The sequence below is a fragment of the Alligator mississippiensis genome, chromosome 10, assembly GCF_030867095.1.
Source record: "Alligator mississippiensis isolate rAllMis1 chromosome 10, rAllMis1, whole genome shotgun sequence".
In the NCBI taxonomy this organism is placed as follows: Eukaryota; Metazoa; Chordata; order Crocodylia; family Alligatoridae; genus Alligator; species Alligator mississippiensis.
The window spans coordinates 18852649-18877798 of record NC_081833.1 but is presented as its reverse complement, the minus strand read 5'-3'; the positions used below and the strand labels follow the sequence as shown (position 1 = coordinate 18877798).

At 45.9% G+C, this 25150-nt stretch overlaps 2 protein-coding genes across 10 annotated transcripts in view; both read right to left on the bottom strand.

Moving 5' to 3' along the window:
• LOC102577240 (T-box transcription factor TBX6) overlaps positions 1 to 20313 on the bottom strand; it is a 32543-nt gene extending 12230 nt beyond the window's left edge. The window contains exon 1 of the mRNA XM_019493778.2: positions 15687 to 20313. The gene's annotated coding sequence lies outside the window, so the exon portion shown is untranslated. The remainder of the gene's footprint in view (positions 1 to 15686) is intronic.
• Positions 20314 to 20399: 86 nt separating this feature from the next.
• CABIN1 (calcineurin binding protein 1) overlaps positions 20400 to 25150 on the bottom strand; it is a 219028-nt gene continuing 214277 nt past the window's right edge. For all 9 annotated transcript variants that reach the window (XM_019493692.2, XM_059713507.1, XM_059713506.1 and 6 more), the window contains exons 35-37: positions 24754 to 24906; positions 22466 to 22692; positions 20400 to 21702 (exon numbers count right to left, since the gene is read on the bottom strand). In XM_019493692.2, coding sequence (XP_019349237.2) covers positions 21559 to 21702; positions 22466 to 22692; positions 24754 to 24906 — 524 coding nt within the window. In that variant the 3' untranslated portion in view covers positions 20400 to 21558. The remainder of the gene's footprint in view (positions 21703 to 22465; positions 22693 to 24753; positions 24907 to 25150) is intronic.

The following is a 25150-nucleotide window of genomic DNA, read 5'->3' as shown; positions in this document are numbered from 1 at the left end:
GGCAGATTCCCCCCACCCCACCAGGCAGTGGGATTGGCCAGGGGACTCCCCCCGGTTGCTGACTGGTGTGTGTGTGTGGGGGGGAGGGGGGGGGCACGGCACATTCCCCCCCCCCCCCCCCCCCCCCCCAACTCAAGAGGCACCAGTCACCCATGAGGTAGGAAATTTACTTGAGATTAGAGCAAATTACTGTGCAGTAAGCATCTGCACATGTAGACGGTGACGCTTACTGAGTGCATCCACACATGCATTTGATGCGGAATCAGTTTACTCGTGAGTAAACGCTCCTGGGCAAGCATCTACATGTGCAGGAAAGCAGGAGCAGATTTGCTGCCAATGGCAGCAAGCTGCTTTTGCTTCCTGGGGCTCTGCTATGGTCCGCTGCCACCACCAGGGAAAGCTGGAGGCTCTGGCCACAGCTGCCTGTGGCCTGTAGCCCTCTTGAAAAGGCAGCCCTGCTCTCTGCTTCCTGGCCTGCAACTTCCCTGGCCAGGAGCAGTGTGCACAGTGCAGGGGCTGCATGCAGCAGCTCTTTTCTCACCAACTCTTTCTCCCTGTGCCATGGCTGCTCCACCCTATCCCTGGCAGCAAAAAACAATGGCCCAGGGTTCTGTTGACCATCACACTGGCCTGGCTGGCCTGCCATGCTGACCAGTGGCCGGCCAATGGCCATCTGGGTCCTCCTAGATCCTCTACATGCAGTGACTGCCTGCAAGGCTGCAGCACTCCATCCTAGGGCTACCGCCACCACGCAGCTGCTGCCTGGACCCTGTCTGGATGGCCAGAGGGACACCAACAATGTGGTGCTCGACATCACTGCTGGAGCTGCCCTTGCCCACCTGGGCCTCCAGCCCCGCTGCCTCTGGGCCTGCCGGGCCAGCCAGATTGGTGGCTGCACATTGTCCAGCACACCTGGGACAATGAGCAGTGGCTGAAGGCATTCAGGATGACCCGGACCACCTTCCAGGATCTTCTGGGGCAGCTCTGGCCACACCTGGAATGGCAGGACATCAGCAAGCAGCTGCCCCTCCCCACAAACACCCAGCTGATCCCTGCCCTGCTGAAGCTGGCCATGCCTGCCAGCCTGTGGTACATCAGCCACCTCACTGGCATGGGCAAGGCCACCACCAGGGAGGCTGTCCTAGAGATGTGTGGCACTCTCCAGGATATGCTGGGGCATATGGTGCTCTGCGTGCACGACCCCAGGGTGGTGGTGGCAGGTTTCCATGCCCTGGAATTCCCCTTATTGCATCAGGGCCCAGGATGGGACCCACATCCCCATCACCTGCCTGCCTCATGGTGATCAGTCCTATGACAGCTGAAGGGGCTTTCACTCTGTGGTGCTCCAAGCCATTCTGGACCACCACGGGGGTTTCACACATGTGAGTGCTGGCTGGGTCGGCAGCACTCATGATGCGTCTTCAGGAACTCCACCCTGCCAGCCCTGGTGTAGAGCGGCCGCTTCACACCAGGGATGCCAGACCTGCAGCTGGGTGCTGTGATGGTCCCACCCCTCCTCATCAGGGACCCTGTGTACCTGCTCCTCCGAGGGCTCATGCGGCACTTACACCAGCCACCTGGACCCCTGCCAGACCCACGTTAACTGATGCTTGGGCCGGACCTGCGCCCTGGTGGAGTGTGCCTTCAGCCGCCTCAAGGCATGAATGACGCGTGCCCCTGGTGGCTGGGGGAGCATGGGAGTGATGGTGGCGGTGGGAGCATGGTGGCAGTAAATGGGGAAGCTCCCACAGACACCGCTGACACTGTTGGCAGTGGGGACAGGGGGTGGTGAGTGCCAACCAGGGGTCAGCGACATGAACAACACATGCCCCGAGTGGCTGGGGGGGAGGGGGGCACAGCAGCGGTGGGAGCACAGTGGAGGTGGGAGCGCAGTAAGTGGGAACTCCTGCAGGTGCTGGCACCGGCAAGTGACAACCACCTGCAGGCCTTTTTGTATAGGGTGGATTGCCACACTCAGGGGGTGCCTGTGCACCTGCATGCACCCTCTACGCGTTGCCCCTGCTTGGCAACCACCCACAGATGCCAGTGGCAGTGTTGGTGCCAGCCAACAGCAATTGCTGGCCGCCTGCAGCGGTCGCTGGTGATGGTGGGGAGGGGATGTTGGCAGTGCCTTTTCACAGTGGGTGCACTGCCATGCTCAGGGGGTGCACATGCACCCACGTGCATCCCCTACACGTTGCCAGTGCCTCAAGAGATACTGGTGCACCCTCACTGCCCACCTCTACTTCACTGAGGACAACCTCCCCAGGTCATCACAGCCTGAGTGCTGCAAAACATCTGTGAGGCCTAGGGGGAGCTCTTCCATGAGACCCGGTTGGAGGCTGCTTGGCAGCAGAAGCAACACCGCAGCTGTCAGCCAAGCCCCCCATCCCCACTTGCAGCGCTGCCACCCCCCTCCTCCCCACTTCGGAACAGGCCAACCACTCTCTTCTGCTGCTGCCCAGCCCATGGCACCTGGGCTCGGTGGGGTGCGGGCTCGTGGATGACTGGGATGTGGAGCTGCTCGTACCCCTGCCGTCTCGGCAGGGGGCCTCTCGAGGGAGGTGCCCTGGGGCCAACCTCCCCTGCACTGATGCTACACCCTGAGCATGCCTCTGCTATGCTTTGCATGTGCTGCACAAAAGATCTGTTTGCGCAAACCAAGGGTGACCCAACCCACTATGCCCTGCTGATGGTCACCCAGGTGCACCTGCATACCTGGCATGGGACCCTAAGCTTCGACAGCAAAAGGGGCAAGCCTGGGCTGCCCTGCAACCTCTGCCACTGCCCGTGGCTGTGCTACACATCCCTGGCCCCCACAGCTGAGGAAGATACCACTGCTGGAATTGACACCTTCCTCAGCATGTGAAACGCCCGTGCCCACCTAGCTGTGGGGGGGTGGCCTGCTCAATAAAGTTTTGTGCTGTCTCCCACATCCCTGTGTCCAGGAGGGTGGGGATGGACCCAGGACTAGGGGAGTTCAGCCAGGCTGAGTGGGGAGAGGGGGCAGAAGCAGGTGCAGGGCAGGGAGGGCCCTGCCCCCGTACAGAGCTTACTATGTGGCCGGGGCTGGCAGTTTTGCTTGGTCCTAGCTGGCAATGACAGTGTGAGGCTCCAAGCAGTGGAGGCACCCAGCTAGAGCCCCCCCCAGGGAAGAGCTGGCACTGCTGGCAGCCTGCAGTGACATGGCCAGCCATGCCTCATGGTTGGAGCTGGGACTGCAGAGCTGTTGTGGCAGGAGCTGGCCTGGGCTCCCCAAGTTGCTGGTGGAGGCTGCAGACGGCGAGCTCAGTGGGACAGGCTGCTCCAGGTGCAAGGGGCCCTCCTCTGCTGACACATCATCACAGATGCCAGGCCAGGGTGGGGGCTTGGGTAAGCTGCCTGTGCTGCTGTACACAGTACAGATGTAGCCTGGGTCCCAAGATGCGAGGATGGTGGTCAGTGAGTTGCCACATAAAGGGCATGGACTTGAGGGCACTCCCCAACTGACAACTGTGGCTGGTCATGGTGAGCTGCTAGGCCCACAAAGACTTGACCTTTATATGGCACTGCCACACTGACCGGAGGTGCTAGTGCTCCCGCATCTAGCCTGACAACTCCTCATAGACATGGCCATTTGAGTGCCCACCCCGCTTGAACTGGTGCTGCATCTCTACCTCACCCTACAGTGCCAAGAGGTCACTAGTCTCCTCCATGGACCAAATGGGGCCCCAGGTGGTGGGCATGGGTGTAGGCACAGGCATGGGGGAGAACAACGGCATTGGGGGTCCTGGGCCAGGTCTCTGGGCCTCCATGCAGCTGTTCCTGTCAGGTCTGGGCAGCTGCCTGCAGTGCCCAGTGCAGGGGCACAGTGTGGGACTGACAGCCACGTGGCAAGGCAATGCTCCACAGCACCTGCAGGCTCTGGGCAGGCTGTTGGGGATCGGCTGCGGACAGCTGGAGCTAGCCCTGGTGGTCAGAAGCTGCGTGCAGTTGGTTCTGGGGGCTAGCAGGCCTGGCAGGAGCCTGTAGCACCCGGGAGGCCTGGACGGCATGGGCCTGGTAGCCGCATGGCATTGCAGCACCAGGCAGCAGTGCCGGGGTACAGGCAGGGTGGTATAGCTGGCCTGTGGCCTGCCCAGGGAGACACAGGAGCCTGGAGGGGCTTCAGACTCCCTGCATGTGTGCCTCAGGGCTCAAAATGCCTCCAGGCTCGTAAGGGCCTGAGGCTGGGGCTGCTATAGAGGCAGCCCAGCCCTGGGGCAGAAGAGGCTCCCAGCCCTGGAGCTAGTCTCAGCCCAGCCCTCTAGTGGCAGGGCCTCCTGGTTGGTGTCTACACGTGTGTTATTGTGCGGTAACTAATCGCGAGTAAATCTGCTACCTGCATTTGCTATTATTATGCAATGAAGTGTCTTGCGTAGACTTGCCCACTGCACACTAATTTGCTCTAATCTCGAGTAAGTGGCCTGTGTAGATGCACCCACAGGTCCACATCTGACTGAAGTATACAACAGCTCTTTTACCAGAGACAATCAGAGCTTAGTAGAACTCCAATAACTTCAGTAAGCAGAACTACAGCAAAGTTCTCCTGCTGGACCCCCTCCTTGAGACACAACCATTAAATCAGCACCGATATTTTGGAAGCAATGGAAAAATAACAGAACAATCCTTTTAACGGAACAGAGCATCAATGTCTCCTACTTCAGAAATGGGTTGCCTTGTGGTTTATGTAGCAACAGGAGACCATTCTATTAGGTTAACGTGCAAGCTCCTTTGACATTACTTCTTAAATTCAGTCATCTGGATTTGGATGATTCTCTTCCTTTATGGTTGTTTCAAGTAAAAAGAAAAAAGGACATAATAGATGGTTACTAGAACATCATTAGGGGTTATGAGATTTCCAGCTGGGGGAAAAGGAAAAATTACAATAAGTTTTGATTAGAAGACTAAAAAGAATTTGCATTTCTGTACTGATTCTCTCCTGGATATCAACTACTAAACCTAGGGGTTCTCCAAACAATTAGCAGCAGACTGCCCCATAAGCCAGATGTTAAACTAGCAGACAGCACCCTTGTGTGTCTTTGCCAGAATCTTGCTGACAGGAAACTGCCTATCATCCACTCTGATAAAACCCAAATGGATCCCCAAATTCTGGCTGTTCAATTCAGTCACTAGTCTAAAAATCAATGTCAATGATTACATCATGTGTCCACAGAAAACAGCAGAAAGCAAGAGACTGGACCAAATATTAAAAGAATAAAATTCCAAATTATTCCAAATGCAAATATCCTATCTTGTTTATTTTTTAAATCAAACTACCCCAATTAACTGAGCAGAAGTGACTTGACTGTAGGCTACACAGCATGCCTGTGGTGGCAGCATAAATAGAACTCAGATTTCCTAACTTTCAGCTCTTCATTTTAAGCCATTAATTCAATGCCTTTTAGTACAAAATAAAATAGAAATCCATAATGATAAAGTCCAACGCTGTATGGCTGTAAATGGCTGAATTTCCACCTTGTGGGAATCAGTAGCTCAATCAGGGGTTTCATACTGTGCTAGTGTGAAAACCTAGTCTACTTGGCCAGGTAGGATATAGCATCATAGAAAAATAGGGGTGGAAGGGACCTCAGGAGATTTTATAATCCAAGCTCCTGCTCAAGACAGGAACATCCTTGTCCCAACCTTCCCAGATAAATGGTTGTCTAACTTCCACTTAAATGATCTGTCTTGAATAACTTATCTGGGAGCATCAGCAACATTTGGGGCTCTAAGATGCGAGGCCCAGAAGATCCAGGAACCTAGACCTGCCTCAGCCATGCCAGGGCTATCACGTTAAGATTAGCTGTCTTACTTGACTTTACAGAGCACCCTGAGAACCACAGCAGTCAATAGATAGGCAAGCTGTAATCTTCTCAACCACAATGGGCACGGCTACACATGCATTAATGTGCTTTAGGTAATGCACATTAAATCTAGTACCTCTATTATGAGATACCAGAAAGATGTGCATTAGCCTATTTTAATGCATATTAGCTAAAGAGCATGTTTGTGTGTGTGTGGTGTAGACATGCCCAATGTTGTTTAGAGTCGCTTAACTGATTACTGGCTATTGAATCAACACTTTATGCAAATGATTTTTTGTAACAGCAGTATCAGGGGGAGCCAGAGAGAGATCATTAATTTATATGTCCCCTGGAACAAAAGACTTGGCACTTCTTGTCTTGAGTTGCTGAGGCCAAAGATCAGGTTTTGGGCCCACAGGGCCTATCCTTGTATTGACCCCCCACTCTATGGAGCCCATGGCCAGTACAGCTACATTACATAGGCTGTCACATCCTAAAGCTCATACCCCTCTGAACCAATTAGAATCCATGGGCATTTATGCACATACCTTTTTGTCCCACAATGCACTGGAGATCCTCCACTTCAGAGTATACAGATGAATTGAGTCTGCGCTCCACATGCAAGCTGATGCAAACTACGCCATGCTGCATCGTGTGCAGTTGTATAAGAGGTGAAATGCATGCCAGTGCACAGAAAATGGCGGTGGTGTACTTTTGAACTAAAATACCTTCTCTGTGTTTTAGTTCAAAAGTGCACTGTTGCCATTTTCTCAGCGCTGATGCACATTTCAATGCTTATACAACTGCAAGCAATGCAGCACCAGATGCTTTTCAAAGCACCTGGTGCTGTGGTGCCTGCATGTGTAAAATGAGTCCATGTGCCACCCTGTCCTGCCTTCTGCTTGATTTCAGACTCACACAGCTAACTACCTCTCATTACACAGTCAGGAGAGGACTATGGATAACAGGGTTAGAAAACCTGGCCTTTTGAGATGTCTCACATTTCTCTACAATGCCCTGTATTCTCTTTGGGACACTAACATAGAAATGACACCCTTGAAGACAATCAGTGTGACTAGTCTCGGCCATGGTTATCCTGATTTAGATGAAAAAACTGAGGAGAATGACTCTAAGGACTGCAGTGCTGACTGGACATTATCAGATCCTCTAGTGCCATTTGCACAGATTGTAGAGATGGCAATTGAAAAAGTGATTGTTCCAACTCCTATAACAAGCAGATCTGCTGGTGCTGTAAATCTGGGTGGTACTAGAAGATGGTTTAATGCCTTAAAATGGATGTACTATACAGATCTTTCTAAGCCAACCCCTCATTGGACAGTGCAGCCTTGGGGCTGAGGGTAGACAGTGCTGTGGCTATCTTAGTCTAGCCTGGCGCTGCCAGAATGAAGGCCCCTGATGTGATCAGACAGCTTTTGCCAAATGGTCTATTCCTCAGAATAAGGTTGAGCTGGATCATCTGTATAATCGTGCCTCCAAGCTTCGCTGGGAACCATACAGGACTGTGAAGTTTCAGTGGTGGGTCAGTGTGAAGGTTGGATTCTCTTCCTATATCAGGGGTGGGCAAAATACAGCCCGTGGGCCAGATCTGGCCTGTGAGGCCATTCTATCTGGCCCATGGGGCCCCTAAAAGATTTAGAAAATGAATATTTATCTGCCCTTGGTTCCTGTAAAAAAATGACAGGAACCAAGGGCAGTAGGACCCAGGGGAAGCCTGGCAGGCTCCCACAACAGCAGGGCCCACCTGGCCCATCAGGAAGCCCCAGCTGGGGCTTCTGGCCTGAGAGCATGTGGCTGCCCTGGGGAACCTCAGTTAAGGTGTGTGGGCGGGGGGGGGGGGGGGGGGGGGGGGGGGGGAGGGAAGGGAGGACCCCAGGCAGGGAAGGAGCCTGGGGAAAAGCTGAGCATGGGGGGAGTGGAGGGGAAACGGCCCCTCCCCACCCTGTGGCTGGCACCCCACATTGCAGCCACTCACAGCCTGCATGGGGCTGCCTGTGCCTGCTCCGAACAGCTCCATGTGGGCTGCAGCAGGGAGCGCCGACGTGGGGTGGGGGAGGGGCCACTCCCCCCCCCCCCCCCCCCCCCGCACTCAGCTTTTCCCTGGGCTCCTTCCCTGCTCCTTCCTGGCGCGGAGGAAAGCGGCCCCTCACCTGCCCTGTGGCTGGTGCTCCCTGCTGCAGCCGCTTGCAGCCCATGCGGGGCTGTCCGGAGCAGGAACAGGCAGCTCCATGCAGTCTACGAGCGGCTGCAGCACAGGGTGCTTTCCCCGCCTTGCTCAGCACCACCTTGTAACCTGGCCCCACTGCCAGCCTGGGCCCCGCGTGGCTCCAGGCTTGCCTGTTGGGGCTGCGCATGGCGACAGCAGCTGCAGCCCCCTGCTTGCGGCACCAGGCAGCGTTTGCCACCACTGCCTCTGGGCTGCCCACTGCATGAGCTCTGGGCAGGCAGCATTAGCCAACACTGCCCAGCGTGGCAAGTGGAGGGGCCGCAGCTGCTGCTGCTGATGGGCGAGCCCGGAGCCGGCAGGGCCCAGGCTGGCAGCAGGGCGGGTTACAAGCTGGTGCTGAGCACAGGAAAAAGCGGCCCCTCGCTCGCCCTGTGGCCAGTGCCCTGAGCTGTAGCCTCTTGCAGCCCACGTGGGGCTGCCTGTACCTGCTCCAGACAGCCCCATGTGGACTGCAAGTGCCTGCAGCAGGGAGCACCAGCCATGAGGTGGGCAAGGGGCCACTTTTCCCCACGTTCAGCACCAGCTTCTTCCCTGCCAACGAGCAAGGGGCCGGGGCTGTGCGCTTCCCCTTGCTTGTACCATGGGTTTGGGGGGCACTGGGAGTGAGCAGGTGCGGGAACCAGCGGGAGCACGGAGCCTGCACCAGTGTTCTGGGGCCAGTGCCAGCAGGGCCCAGAGCACGATAGCAGGAGCACGGGGTCCCAGTCGGCAGGGTCTCTATGAAGCTGGGTCAGCTCCCCCCTCTCCATGCTGGTGCAGCCCAGCTCGGCTCCACAGACTCCTGCCAGCCTGTGCCCTGTTTTGGGCCCCAGCGGTGCTGGCCCTAGGACACTGGTCCCAAGATGGTGACCAGCAGGCGGGGCTCCTGTCAAGGGGCGGGGCTACCCATGCGGCCCTCAACAGCCTACCAAAACTGGGTAAGTGGCCCTCCGCCCGAAATAATGGCCTGCCCCTGTCCTAGAAGAACCTTTGATCAGGGACCTCCCCTTAAATGCCCCTTATCCTTTACCTCAGTTAGTCCTTTCCACTACAGTCAACATTAACAGCTTCTAAAGCAAAGAGCCCATGCTGGCACTCTTGTTCTCCGTTGATGAAGTGTTTGGGAAAAGGTGAATTAAAAAGGAAACTCAAATAAAAATGGGTTGTTATAATGATCAAGACAGACCCATAATCTGACAGACAGCAGAAAGTTCAGTCTCAAACCAAAGGTTTCTTAGAAAGAAGCTGAAGACTGGGAGGTGTGCACTGCCCTTTATGATGCAACCAATGCCTCCCGCTTTACCTCATGGTAAGTAATTCATGGGCTCATGCCCTATACTCACAGTTGCAAAAGTTTTGATTTTACTTTAGTTAAAAAACTAATTTGGTAATTTGTTATACACTTAATTCAGTTTAAACCTGATTTACATCAATTGCTCAGGATTCTTTCCTTACAGGATTAAGAAACTGATATATGCAAGAATTTGCACTATTTAAATCAGTATTAAAACTGCACTTTACATTAAGCAGCTCTTAACCCACATAGCTGCAACAGAGGAATAATTCCTAGTATAGACCTGTTGGCATTTAGGAACATAGACATCACTGGTGAGTGAAAATAGGTAACATTTGTAAAAGTGCCTAAGCAAGCCTTAAGACACTCCAAATACAATTTAGATCTGCCTTTCTCATTTAAAAAATGTTTCCAAAAGGACTTTATGACTTTGCACGAGTTCATGCTCACTTAGGGCTCCTTACCCGAGTCACTGGGATGTATTTGGTAGCCGTGTTGGTCTGAGACAAAAAGAAATGCAAAACTCTAGAACTCTCAGTTTATACCTTTTATTAGACCAACTAAGAAATCACAAAAAAAAAAAAAAGATCTTTTTCTGCAAGCTTTTGACTGCACACACCCTTCCTCAGGCTCAGGGAAAATTAAAGAGGATAAAAAGTCCCCATAGGTAGAAAATAAACTTCATTTTTTCAGAGGAAGCTAAAGGTGGAAGTCTGTTCCTCCTGGTCCATGAGTATCTTTGTGAATTGCTCTTTGATGTGTGGATAAGGCAGGATTACCTTAGTCACTGCTTTTGATTGACTTTGACTCTCTTAGTGCTGACTGCATGTCAGAGAAAGGGATGGTACTTAATACCTTTTGCTGATGCATGGATCCCCTTCTTGAGTTTCTGAATCATTTCTACTCTCTAAACTTTTACTTTCTCCTTAGGTCTCTGCAAAGCTGCTTATGACAGTCTACACTATGGTTGTTATAAAAAAAGATTAGATTTTCTGAAGAAATTAACAAAAGGTTTTTTGTTTGTCCAAGTTTACTCCCATTCATTCTTAAGCAAAGTCTCCAAAGTAAGCTGCCTATTTTATGCGTATATCATATTATATATGTGCATACCTTTTATAATACCCGTAACTTTCTCCATTCGGGCTGAATCTTCACCAGTGAAGACACTTTTACTTCTGTTCATGGTCAATTTCACTTTCCAGTAATTAATGGTGGCATTCTGGAGTTGCAAACATTGCAAATGCATGTCCTTGTGCTAGAACACGTGTTGTTCATTGGGTTTTTGTGCAGTTGTGGTAATATTTCTATTAAAGCTTAGGGTTTGTAAATACCTTCCTGGAAAAAAAAAATATCTGTGGCCAGACCTGACTTAACAATGTCTGTTAGTACCTCACTGATGTCAATAGGACTAGTTACAGGCTTAAGCAGGTTACTGAACTGGGATCTTATTATAAAAACAAGGACACTGCTATTTTTTCCTTTCTGCAATAGAATATTTGTTTCCTGAAATATTGGTGCCAATTTTCTGGCATGCCTGGCATTTAATTTTTCATTTCAAACCCACCTATCATTATGAGGTACTAAAAGGACTGGTGGTTCTACAATGTTCTGCAAGATAACTGCAATCATTTTACTGTTGCCTTATTTACAAACTGCAGGTTATAATCCAAATGGAGTTTTATTGATATTGCAATAGGCACCTCCACTCTGGATTTAATCTCTTGTTTAACAGTGTAAATGTGGTAGGAATAAGTATAACTATGTACTATTTACCCTCTCTTTCTTTACTTTGGCTACCAAGTTCCTAAAAATAAATCCATTAATCTCAACAGCAGTATCTCTTTAAATTTCCATTGCCTGAACAACCATTTGAATTATGTGCAGTTGTTAAGGGAGCTGGTGTCTGTTCCTTAACAGTTGCCAATACACATGTTCAAGGAGCTCAGTACTGGGAGTCATTTTGCATCTTGTAGCAGGGAGCTGCTGTGCTCAGACAAGGCTAAGCACCTGTTATCCAAGCTGAATAGGGAAATATTAGCAGCCCACAGGGAGACACTGGAAGTCCTCAAGGGATTAAAATAGCTGGGACTCTGCAGTGTATTTCACACTGCTAGTAAATAAAAAGGAAAGTTTCCTTAGTTTTCACAGCCCTCGGAAAACAACTCAGGGTAGTAGCAGTACTCAAACAGAATTGACAGCAAAGGCCACATAGGAACATTTCATGTCAGGTAGAACGTAGATCAGCTCATATGAATAACTGACCTTAGGGACAACTGGACTCAACAAAAGAATGGAGTAAGTGGACAGGCCTGCAAGAGCAAGTGCCCTCAGCTTGTTTGGCTTCTCTTCAAAGTCCTAAATGGTTTCTTTCTTCTTACATGTAAAACACTCACTGCCTGCTGATATTAGCAAAGGGACTATATCTCAAACCACAGGGGTGGTATTTTCAGATGTTCAACTTTCTGCATTTCCAAAGCAAGGACGTTTGTAGTGTTTGAGCTAAGCAATGCTGATCGGTTATCTTTTGAAATAAAATGAAACCCAAAGCTGTCATTTTGCTTTTGAAAACCCAACTGAAAATTCAGCTTTCACTAATTCTGCTTTGCTCTGAGACAGCACATCACAGCCTTTGTTATGCCTTCAGCAGAGCAGATTTGCTTATAGGGTCATGGAAAGAATTTCCAGCAGTGTCATCTCTTGGGAGCTCATAGCTGCATTGTCATTTCACTGACCTTTAACTGATGAGTTGAAAGCTTAAGCAGTGCAAGATGATGTTGTTAGCTGTGTAACTTTCACTGTGAATTTTAAGACTTTCACATATTTTCAACTCACTCAAGTCTAAGATAACGGAAATCTATATTATGCTTTCCTGACATCCGTAATAGACAGTTTCAAGACTTTTTAACTGTTGCTCCTTAACAGTCTTGTACCAAGGCTTTTTAGTGCTGGCTCAGGTTAAAGTTGTTGAGAATGAACCTTGAGCCATCCCTTATGGGGAAAGCAAGATAATTAAATGTAAACTTATTTCAGCAGTTACACTTTATACATACACCTGCACTTAGCAAGAAAACTGCTAAGATTATAAGCACTTGTACCACACACAACTATTAAAGAGCAAAACTCTGGGGTGTATCTAACATACAAATTGTAAGGCCATTTTTATATGAGGGTATTTTCCACTGTGCAAAACAAAGTACATATAAGAAAGTGGGAGCTAACAGTGATCTCCACATAAGAACATTTTTGCTTGTGAAGCATTTATTATAGAATTTCTACCTACTACTGTAACAAGCATAAGATTACATAAATGATATTGGAAAAAAACATGTTGTATTTACTTAGTGCTACAGACAGCATTTTGTTTAAAACCAGTTTCACTACCGCTGCTGTTGCTTGTGTACCTCTTTTAAACAGTTGGGGTGGGGGTGGGAGCAAGGGAGAAATAAACTATCCCAGAGGGACTTGGGGTCCAATATTATACAAGAAACTACTTTCTAGTCATTGTCTTTTTCACACTCATTGACTAGATTTTAAAATAGGCAGTGTCTCTTTAATAAGACAACATACTTAGGGAGATGTGAAGTGTTCCTCCCACAGGGATTATATAACTGAGTGCTTTTGTACTTAAGTGTGTATACAGATAAACCTAAATGCAGGCAAATGCATGATTTTATTCTTCACACTAAGACAAGAGGCCTTTTATTTTTCAGATTGTGCAGACAGTTCATACCAGGCCTCAGCTATTTCTTACTCTCCTATTTCACATGAATTTCTGCAAGATAAACATGGCAGATCTGAGCTCCTGGCTACTTGCTCAGTTATTACTTCATGTGATCCTTGCAGATCTCAGTTTTGTGCTGTTCTCATACTTAGATTTTTGTTCCTTATTAGAATTTTGCTTGTATGATGCCTTTAATAATCATTTGTTAGGGTCACAAAGCACCTAACAGATGAATGAGTTAAGTACTCAGGGGCAAAAGCTGTCCGTAGTTATACTGATGCAAATCCTAAATTACTGCAGTGAAATAGATGAATTTACTCAGGTTTCACAGAGATACACCTGAAAGCACTATTTGACACCTTTAATGCACAAATGTTAAATCACAATGCCAGGATACACTTTCAATTCCTTTTAAGAGTTTGCTATACCCTGATGGCTCTCATAGCAGCCAACAGGCTTTAAGCAGGGGGAGGGAGAATCAGTAAACTAGATAGCTCTAATGGGTAAAAGAACCCAAAACAAAACAACCAGCTTTTGTGTGACATGCAAACAGTGCAATTCTGCTTTCAGGCTAAACAAAGTAGTAAACGACAATAGCAATAATGCATCATTTTTGCCTGCTTCCAAAAATTAAAAAAAACCAATGCAATAGTTCAGATAGACCAGTGATTTTCAACTGTTTTTCATTTGCTGACCACTAAAAAATTTCAAATGGAGGTACGTATCCCTCTGTATTGTAAGCATGGGTATTCATGTTATTTGATGGATCATAGTCACCTTTCGTGGATCCCTTAAGATAGTCTGTGGTCCCCCAGGGGTTCACAGACCACAGGTTGAAAACCACTGAGAGAGACTCAAGCTTATCCCCTGTGGGTTCACAAAGTTTATTATTTTGATTGTCGGGTGAAACAATAATTGCACATAAGTGACAGATTTAAGGAATATTTTACAAGACTGTTAAGAAGCCCTAGAAATAGGTGGGGCCAAGGTGTTTCCTTTTATTTGCTTTTTGATGGGTTCATATGAAGACTAGTCACCTTTTAGCTTTGGCTTTTATTTTGCTATGTGGCACCCTCTAGTGTTAAGGAAAGCAGACAGTGTGACTTGACAATGAGTAGCAACTTGACACTACCAAAGAGGGAAAGGGTCAAAACTGTACTTTTTTATCTTAACAGGATTAGTATTTTCTATCTACATTAAATAAAAAAAAGAAAGATTCCAGGGTAACCCAGTAGGAATTTTTAATTAAACTTTCTAAACCTGCTTCTAATCACTAAAATGCCACTGGGATATGGCTGCAGCACTGTATCCTGGGTATATGGGAAGTGGGCAACTAGAAACAGAATAGCAAACTCAGCTGCTGAAAGCAATCTGCAGGGAAGAGCTGAGATTTGAGAAGGCAGCTGCTCAGCAGGGAGTAAATGAGACAACAATAAAAAAAAAAAAGAAACATGAGGGCAGCAGGTATGTGGGGTGAAAGAAACAAGGCTCCAGTATTTCCTGTGGAAAATACCCAAGACTATTGCAAAAATGTGTGTACTATAAAAACACATCTAAAATGGTTAGGAAAGGGAGTAGGAATGTGTAAGGTGTGATAGTCATAGCCCCCTGTGAAAGATATAGGGTCATTAAAGGAGAGGGTAGGATTCCCCTGAGCAAGAGACTGGGGAGTAGGAGGCAGTATCAGAACTTCTATCTTTTAGAGAGGTAGCATATAAAGGTAAGGAGGCAAGGTTGGGTTAAGCAGAGAAGGGGACACGCTCTTAGTTGAGAGGCAATTGCTTTGAATCTTGGGGCATTTGGGGGAAGTGTGCTTTGTTATACTATTTTAATATTTTATTCTGCTCTTATAAATTATTTCAACTTTTACTGTCAGCCATCCTGAGGTTTTGGGTTTTTTTTGGAAGGTGACACATCCATCTAGTAAGTGAATGGCTAAATAACCCACATTTCTGCCTGTGTAGCTTGGAATTAATGGATTCCTAATCACTAATCCACTGAAGAGGAAATCTGGCAACAAGCACAGGACATCTCCCCTACAGCACTTGTCATTTTCTCTCTCGAACTTTATACTTGTGGCCTTTCAAACACAGCTATCATTAACAAAATATTCATCACTTGGCTAATGCTTGCTTGGCAGTTGTTCTGACATCCCCAACTGGCGCTCTCCGTTATCCTGACATGTAAAAGGTAGGGAGGAATAAACAATTTCTCCTGCTGGGTGTGTAACTTTACACAAAGTGCTCAGGTGCATTATGAGCTTTTCATTTTTCCCAGAAATGTCACAGTCACTGCTGAAGGTAGGGTACTGGACTGAGAGTTGAGCGACCTAATCCAGGGGTTGTCAACCAAGGGTACACACAACCCCAGGGATACTTGAGAAGGCCCTAGTGGGTACACGTGGGCAGGCAGGGACAGAGTGCTGCCACACACCATCCCGCGCTGCCGTGCAGGTGGCACCTGTGCAGCTGGACTCCGGGGGGAAGGGGCAGGGGAAGCTTGCACGTGGTGGCTGCCGCTGCTCCGCATCTGGCTGTTGGGGGTACACTGATCCAAAAAGGTTGAAAACCCCTGACCTAATCAAAAACAGTGAATCCTATGTTTAGTTTGTTCTGTCCTCACCTGTTCTCCTGGGCTTCCACCGAGTCCATTTTGCCCCTGCTCACCAGATTTGGTTTCCAGAAGCCATCACTTCTCCTAACAGACCTTCCTCATCCTTTCTTGGTCCTTTTCCCTTGACAAATCCCTGACCAAGTCTCATTTCTTTTGGCTGCGAAAGACACATTTATGTGAATGGGACAGCCTCATTATGAACTGAAAAAAATATCTGAACATATTACCATAATACTTGGTGTAACTACGGAAAACCATCCTATTTCTTGATTCAAAATTCTGTTTTGTAAAATTTTATTATTTTGTGTTTGGATGGCCAAGGCAGAGAGAAGCCAGAAACCCCCCCCCCCAATGATTAAAATAATGTCTCAATATAACGCAGATCCAACATGGGTTACCCAAATTCTTGCTCGTCTTGGGCTCAGAACTGAGCCTACACTCAGCACATCAGAATCCCCATCCTGATTTGGTGCCTCCAGACATCAATAGCAGTCAAGCACATTGATCTTTGCGGCTACTAAGACCAAATATACTATAAAAGGTGCAGGGACACTAGAAAGCCCCAGAAATTCTTCTAAATGTCAGGCAAACTATTTACACTTTCCCCTGCCTTCAGACATGAAACATTTATATTATTTCACAAGGAAACTAGTTGTATTTTTGTTGGGTTTTGTTCCGTTTCAGTCTTAAATCAAAATACTCTTAAATTAGATACAACTTCTAAGTAGTAGAAACAGAAAAAAAAAAAAAATGAATTTGCTCTTTTAAAGAAATTACTGGCAGTGTAACACAGATAAAACTCCCTTTCATTTGAGATCCTGATGGCTTTGAAAGATATTTGTGCACTGAAGTTCAAAACAATAACCTGACCCTTCAAGAGCTACATGTGTACAACTGCTGTGAACGGAACAAAATACAGTACAGAGGATCCAAGGAGGAGAAATGGGATAACAACTGCAATGAAAGCTTTGTTTAGTGTTATGAGGGGCATAGTTTCTCACTATACAGAAATAGCAACATGTGCCTGAAACTGAAATTCTGGAAATCTGCCAGCACTAGCCCTTTTGCAGATAAACAATAGTTTCTGCTTAAACATTAAGGGTGTTTATAGACCCTTAATGTCTATAATGCTTCAGGAGTGGGAAAAAGGGGTGCTTTAATTAATCAGAACAGCTCCAAGAACTGCTCTAATTAGTGTCCAGAGTGTCATGCATCCCTGCACAGAAAAATGGTGTTGGCGGCGCTTGAACTAAAAGCTCAGCCAACGAATTTTAGTTTAAGCACCCTCCTGCCATTTTTCAGCGCAGGGACATTGATACACATGATGCTGGAGTCTGCTGGAGCGTGGTAATGACCATGGTTCAGTAGACTCAATTAACCAAGTCTGCTCTGACGCACTGTAATTACAACATGTCGGAGAAGCCTCACTGCATGTATATAGGCACAGTGAAATTTCCCTACTGTTAAGAGTAGGAAGGACAACGTAACCGTCCAATTTCCAATGTAGCAGTGTTTGTACAAAGACAGCTTCTTACTCAGCATGTTGAGGTTTATGAAAGGAAAGATTTCCCTTAAACTCATATTTGGCAATAGAGTTTACTCTCTGTTCCTTGACAATAAAAGGCAGCTCACACTATTGTTTGTGGTAGCTGTCATGTATTTGTCTGGCACAATCTTTATGAAGAAACCTAGGAACTACTGCAGATGACAGATGATAGTGGCTCAGTAGTTCCTCCAAAACAATTGGCTACTTGCCTGCATTTGACGTTTAACTCTGAAATTAAAGGTGGTGTTGGTCTGGTAAATTAAGAGTTTGCTAGACCAGGGAATTTTATCCATTACACACTGTCACTTGCACTACTGCAACTTACTGCAGCTTGAAACTGGTGTAAAACTGCACTAGTACAAAGTTACAGCTTTAGTCTGACCCATGTGTAGGGACCTACTGAAATCGTGATTTTGCAAAAATCTGGCAATGCCTACAAAATCCATGAAAGAAACAAACTTACTGAAAATAAAATGCCAGCTTCCCAGAGACAGCCAGCAGCCCCAAAGCACTGTAGGCCAGGCTGTGTAGCTGGAGCCAGGGGGGTGGGGGGGGGGGTGTTGGGAAGAGCAGGGCTGCTAGCACAAAGGGGAGCCCAAGATGGCTGCCAGCCCTGCCCTTCATCACTAACTGGCTGAGGGCTGCCTGTTATGCAGCTCCACCCCTCTCCACCAATCAGCAGTGAGGGACAGGGCAGGGGCTATGCAATAGACACTCTTGCAACCAATCAGTGACAAGGGCAGGGCCACTGGAGCCCCTCAGCCAGAGGTTGGGGTGGGAGGTGGGGCTAGAGGCCATCACAATCTTCCCGCAAAATCGGCCGTCTACCTCAAGTTGAGTAGACCTCTACCTGCGAACACTCAGGCTTGTACTGATCCATCTAGTTCAATGCCTATAGCTGGGGCCAATCCTCCTTCACTGGCTTTGGGAGAGGCCAGAACAAGGCAAGTCTGAGTTTCAAAGGAGCTGAGATTCATGTTGAAGGCATTCTTTGTAGATGGTGTTGAATACAAACGTATCACATAGATTATAGGTGGTTGGTGCCCCAGGACAAGCATCAGTGAACTGAACAGTGAACACCACTTACGCAGGGGTTGGAGGATAAAGGAAGGTAAGTAGTCAGCAGAAAGCAATTGTAGGAGACCTACTTAAATCACAGAGAGATTAAACAATTTCTGCGAGTTGATCGTAGCACAAAGTGCAAATTCTGTGAACATTTCCTGGTTGTGCACTGCCAGCCCTGCCACTCATCACCGATTGGCAGAGAGGCCCCAATGGGGAAAGAGGGATGAGGGGGCGGCTGCCATCTTGTTTGCTGCCCTTCACGCTGCCCCACCAGCAGGCACCTAAGGTGGGCAGCAAGGACTGTTGGATCCCACAGGGGAGCCAGCTTTTTATTTTTATTAATTTTTTAGTTGATTTCACGGACAAGCTTGGATTTTGCAGTTTCTGCCAAATACATAAAATCATGAATTGAGTAGACCCCTAAAATTTCAGAATATGGCATGTGGTCTGACAACACAGAATGAGCAACTTTATATACCCGAGGAAGACTCCTCAAGACTCCCGAGGGATAACGGGATTTACTGCACATGCATAGGAAGTGGCAGGAGAAAAACCACCGACCAACCCACCCACCCCAGAGCTTTCCCTGCAGGATAAATGCATATATTACATAGCACTCTAGACACAAAGCTTTCACTGAAAAACAGATCTGCAATGTTCAACTTATTTTACTGACCAAAAAAGCCTGTCTCTGTTACATCCTGTTATGTGTACAAAAATTAAACTGATATCTTAGTTGAGGAATGGAAGCACAATTCAGACATTTTAGAAAATGCTGGAAGAAATGTCATAAATAAATAATACTCATCAGGAATCCATCAGTGAAACAGAAGGTAAATAATATTTTGTGATTGCCAAATTAAAATGATTTAAAAGGTAGGTCAACTTTTAATTTATGCAAGAAAAATCATATCCCAGAACTTAGAGACAAATTGATTTTACTGAAGATATGAAATACATGTAAGGAATAGAATGAACACAGTAAAAAAAAATCAAATACCTTGGTCTTTCTGCAATATTGCTAGGCACATGACAGATGCATGGGCCTAAGAATTCACAGCTTTTTTACCTCAGCTTAACTCTAACTTTTAGAATGTATATTGGCCAAAGGCCTACGTAGCCTGCTCTATTTGCATGAATGAATACTGCATAGAATTGTATCATCCATGGAAGTCTGCCCCTGAAGTCCATATTATTCACTGGTTTCCATTTGTTGTGATAAAATGTTTCTTGTTCTTAGGTGATCTGCACTACCATAAAAAAAAACAACACCCCCCCCACAATGCATTAAAATAAATAAATAAAAGCTATCCCATCACATTTAAGGGCTAGAAAACACAGCATACTGTACATTAGGTTTATGAAAACAGGGGCCAAATTAGCGAGCAAGACAACACGGAGCACCTGTTGTGCACATATTTCTTGTCTACTTATCCTGACCAATCTCTGTGTAAAATCCATTCACTCATTTTTCTACTTCTATGACCTGGACCAGGTTCCATCAGCCCTTGGTAGTGATGAACAAATCTACCAGCTTCCTGGCTGTACTTTGTTCAACTTTTAAGTTCAACAGCAAACAGTCCGAGTAGCAAAATGGGCCCAAGGCATAATGCTTGGATTTGAACTGATATAAAAAAAAAAATATAGTGATATTTGCATTTCACTTTTGGTCATGGGCCCATCTCTGTTCAGGAACCACGTATAGAAACAAAACTCTTCCTCCTACAGAGAAAAAGTTATTGCTTTTGTACTGTATATTTCTGCTTTATATAGTTAAAATTCTTTCCACGATCTTTGCCATCATGGTATCCTGCACTTTCCCTGATATTATTCATTGGTGTTCAAAGATTAACTAATAGATACGGCGTGAAGGAAGTTCAGGACAGTTGGCAAAGCAGAGGTCTCCGAGACTGCATGTTTGACAACACTGTCTGAAATGACTCAGTTTTTGAGGAGACGAGAAAACAAGCCTGGATTTCTGCTAATTCTTTTAGAAACAAGATGAAGGTTTGTTTGTTTTTGCCTTGCATCTTCATTGCCTTTTCTAGAAGTAGTAGGATGGAGAGACATGCAACCCTTTCAAGCCAACACTTAACAGAGGCAACAGTGAGTATGTTTCAACTTTATTAAAAAAAAAAATGTTTATTCAAAGCTTTGCACTGGACAAAAAACACCTCCCCCCCAAAAACAGAAAAATTCAACACAGCAAGCTCTATGCATTTTATATATGCAGCTTTTTTTGCATGTTTGCATTCATTATTTTACAAAGTTAACATTCAGTAGAAAAAGTTGCTGTTTGTTACCATTATTTTCCCATATAAATAACTGTGGGCAATCCCTCTGCAGATAGATAAAAAACACTTTGTGTGTCATTCTGTAAAAAACAGACATTACTGAAATGGTACTGAAATCTATAACATCCCCCAACACCACCATAAAAATGTTATTTAACCCTCTGCCCAAAATGCTTTAGAGAAGGCATTAGAGAAGAGGCCATAAGACATTGCTGGAAAGTTTATCTTCTGTTCTGCTCAAGCCAACAATCTGGTAAATTATCTTTTGTCAGGCTTAACAAGAGTGAAATGAGCACAAGATGGAGGCCAAACTGCCCACACTAGAAACCTGATTCCCTGGTTAGCTGTCACAGCCAAGTTTGGATGTCCTGTGACTGGGCCAGGAAGCTGAAACATTCATCCACTTTCTCTCCAGAAGGCATAGAAAATTCTTGATGCCATGATAAACTTCTGCTGGCTCAGCAACTTCCTCCCAATCCACTCACTTTAACTGGAAGTGGTAGAAATGTTGAGCAGTGGATAGATCATGATATACACCTAGAGACCAGACTTCAAATTTCCTGGAGGAAAAATTAACAAGGGGGAAATGCTAGAAGACAGCTAGAGAAAAGTGAAATTCCCTGTGGAAGAGCCACTGCGTTGGCTCCCAAAGACATGGTTTGGAGAAGTAGAAGTAGAGAGGCAAGTTACAGCTTACAACACTGCTGTTTTCTGGAGTTTAAGGGTGACAATGTAGTCCAGATGAGCTTACTGGCTGGAAATCAATCATTCTTTCTGTCAAGCACCATGATAAAAAGAATGGCGAGGATTTTGAAGGCAATACCAGAGGTGGTGGTGGCAATGAAGATAATGGAGGTGAAGGATACAATGCTGATGAAGATTAAATGGAAGGTAATGCCAACAGACGAAGATGGCAGTAATGCTGGCAACAAGAAGGCTGCTTATATGGTTGGCGTTGGCGATGACCACAATTCATTCATATGTCCATATAGTCATCATCTTCATCAGTGTCACTCTCCAGTGAAGACTCTTGACTTGAGGTCTCTAAGATCTCCAAAGCTGGCTGACAAAGGCTTTCCTTCTTTACATTTGCTGCAGACTGAGCAGACAAAATAGCGGACTGATCACCCCCGCCACAAAAAAAAAGAAAAAAAGAAGGGGAGAGAGAGAGAGAGAGAGAGAGATTGCTGAATATTTAGGAAAAACTGATCAGAGGGTTTAAAATCAACTATCTGGTCCTCAACATTCATAAGTCCTCTTATTTGTATAACCATTCATGCAAATTTGTGGTTCCATTATACCTTTCACTAAGCTTCCCTATAGCCAGCACTCATTACTCTACAGCAGGGGTTCCCAATCCCTGGGCCGTGGCAGGTTGGCTGACTGACTGCAGCATGGTTGGCTGCCAACCATGGCTCCTTCCGCAGGGCCCATGGTAGCGCAGGGTTTGGCCCACCCCGCCACCTGGGGGATGGGGTTATCCTTACCCGTCTTCCAGCCGGAAATTCTGGCCATGGTTGGCTATGACAGCTGGGCTGTGGTTTGCCAGGCTGTGGCATAAAAACTTTGGGAAGCCCTGCTTTAGGGCAAGAGCTTTAGAACAGATGTTCTATTCCCCCTATGACTATTTTGTTCTGTTGCTTTCCAGGAATCTTAGTAGTCCTGCAAAAGCTATGAACTCCTCAAGGCACCAGGACTGTGACAGCTGTATGCTCGCTCCCAACCAACTTCTTTTCGTGCAATTCTTGTAAGGGAAGCTAGGATTTTATATCTTGTCATGAGCCGAGGTCTGAAGTCATTGTTCCAGTAACATAATTTTCTGTTAAAGGAGGCAGAGCTTAAGATAAAAACCAACATTTTAAAAAATTTAGTTCTAAACTTACCTTTAATTTTTGTTTGGTTTCTTCTGAGATGCTGCCCTTTGGAGAAAGGAGGGTGGGAGTTGGTGGAGTGACAGTGATCTCAGGTGGAAATTTGGTAATGGATGAAGGAATGAAAAGCTTTGGCATGTTGGGCAGAATGCGGGTTTTTACTCGGGTGCTGTCTGCCTTGCTCTGCTGGCTTCCCAAGGACTGTGAACTGGAGCAGAGTTCCAGCTTGGAACTGGAGGCTGAGGGGAAAAGAATCAGGAATAAAATTTTAGGGATTATCCAAGTTTATATATGCCACAGGATAGGGAACAGCAATTTGGTATACAGCTTGCTGAAAAGATCCTTTTGCTAAACACAGCAATTTTCTTATCAAGGCTCAGAAACATAAGTAACAAGGGGAGAGTGGTAGGAGAGCAAGCAAGCAGTGACACTTCCAGGATGTCAACAGCTCAAACTTTCTATTGCAGATAGGTCATTTGACAATGCAATCTTGTCTCAGATATACCTGTGGAATGCTGCTGCAACAGTTAATTTCTTAGCCTATAGTTTTGACCTGGTCACCTTTCTTTGTAATTGTCTACTGGTTCCACCTTCACTATTACAGAGAATATAATATACTTGCCTTCATGTTCTAGCCTCTTCACATCTTCTCTCTACCCAACAGGTTATACCTTAATCACTGTCAAGGTGCTGACTCCCATTTTCAGTCAACCCACAATACCAACCTCTGTTGTTCACAAGTTAAACTATCTAACAAACTCTGAACTTTCTTCCGCATTGTCCCTTGCACTTAAGCTAGGTTGATAGATATTTACAGGGAGCTCTTATTATCTTCCTTCAAATCCCTCCTTAAAACTCTTGTTTCTTGATGCCTACAAAAAAATACCCAACAGGTTTAAAGCACTGCTGATCAAGCTGACCATTCTATTCCATTGTCTCTCTGTACTCCCATGCCTGACTGTCCATCTGCTGTTTCTTGTCTTATACTTAGATTGTAAGTTCTTTAAGAAATGGATGGCATTTTTGTTCTATGTTTGAACAGGATGTAGCACAATAAGGGCCTGATTCATAATTAGGACTAAGCACAATTGCAATACAAGTAAATAATAATTCTGCAATACTGAACTGTATAAGAAGTTGTCTCTAGCTACCACTGTATAGAACCATAACTAATGCCCTGCCCCCTGCCAAAAAAATCAAGTTATGTAAAGTAGCTACACCATGCCAGCCTTTCTAAGACGACAACAAAGAGGGATGTTTCCATCTTCTCTTCAAGCTTAACACTTACAGTTTTAGACACTAAGAGGCTGGGCTGAAACCTACGTGCTCTTAATACAACAGAGCAACACAAAAACTGACATTCTGGGTCACATGCCAGGTCCTATTAAGGCATATTGCTGTATTTCCAAGTAGGCTAACCACTTCACAGAAACATGCCAGAAATACTGCAGTAGGTAGATGCAAGATAATGCAAGTCTTAGGTAGGCTTCAGCTTTATTTCTACTGCTGCAACACCTAGAAGCCCTAATTATGGATAAGGGCCTTGTGGGCTAAGTAACATACAAACAAAACAAGATGACACTCCTTACTCCAATCCCTAGTAGCTAACAATTGGTGTAAGCCCTGCAACCAAGGCTGTACATTTCTTCCAAAACTCTTTTTTTCAAAGGCATTAACTGTTAAAACTCAGGATCTTCTTGTTTACCATATACATGTCCTCTCTGAAGCTTACTGAAAACATTTTTTAACAGCCAATTACTCCAGCAATATACTTAAAGAGTAGAGCCATGGAAAAAACATGCTAACAAGTTACTCATTTTGTTTTTGAATATATCTGGGACAAAGAAAGAATCCCCTATTAGTGGAAGGCCTAAGCGTGCGCGTATGTGTAATAACTGCTCTGAAGTAGGAATGCTGCAGACCTTAGTTGACCTCAGTAAACTCTCTTTTTTTTTTTAATTAAATCTTTAAGAGCACAAACTACACAGAGCAAGAGCCAGGTACTACAGTGTTTTTTTGTTTGGCTATGCTGCTATAGATATTTAGTATGCAAGTCATATACCAAACAGAATTATTGAGGGACTATGAGGCACTTCTCCAGGAAGCTGAGATATTGCCATGAATGCTTGTAAACTCTGGAACAGTTGACTAAAAGGCAGAGAGAAGGCTGGGAAAAAAATATCACATACTAGAGCACAGTGCCTACAGATTAATGTGTTGCCCATTAAACGGACAGTTTCAGCACTGAAACTTGTACACAGATTTTTTTGAGCATCTAGAGAATCATGAAGCATTCTTACCCTGGGTACAGACATGTCCTGAACTTGTGCTGGTCACTGATTCCGCTTGCCAGCAAGCAGGTTCAGATGATGGAGCAACTGTAGCCATTTTCATTTGTTGGCAAAGTCGAGACTCTTGCTGCTGAAATCCAAGCCCTTCCAGCTCTTCTTCCTCTTCATTAACAAAAAGGAAAAAAAAAAAAGTCACAGATTAGAGACATTTTGATCCATTTTGCAACTCTTATTTCTTTTATGCATTTCTCACAATTGATGGACATTTACATCATTGACCTACCTATGCATTTAAACTGAAATGTAACTAACTGAAATAAAACACAGTCAATTTAAAACTCCAATTTCCTTGAAGCATTTTATAAAATTGGATAAAACATTCTAACACAAAATCTTTTTTCTTCTT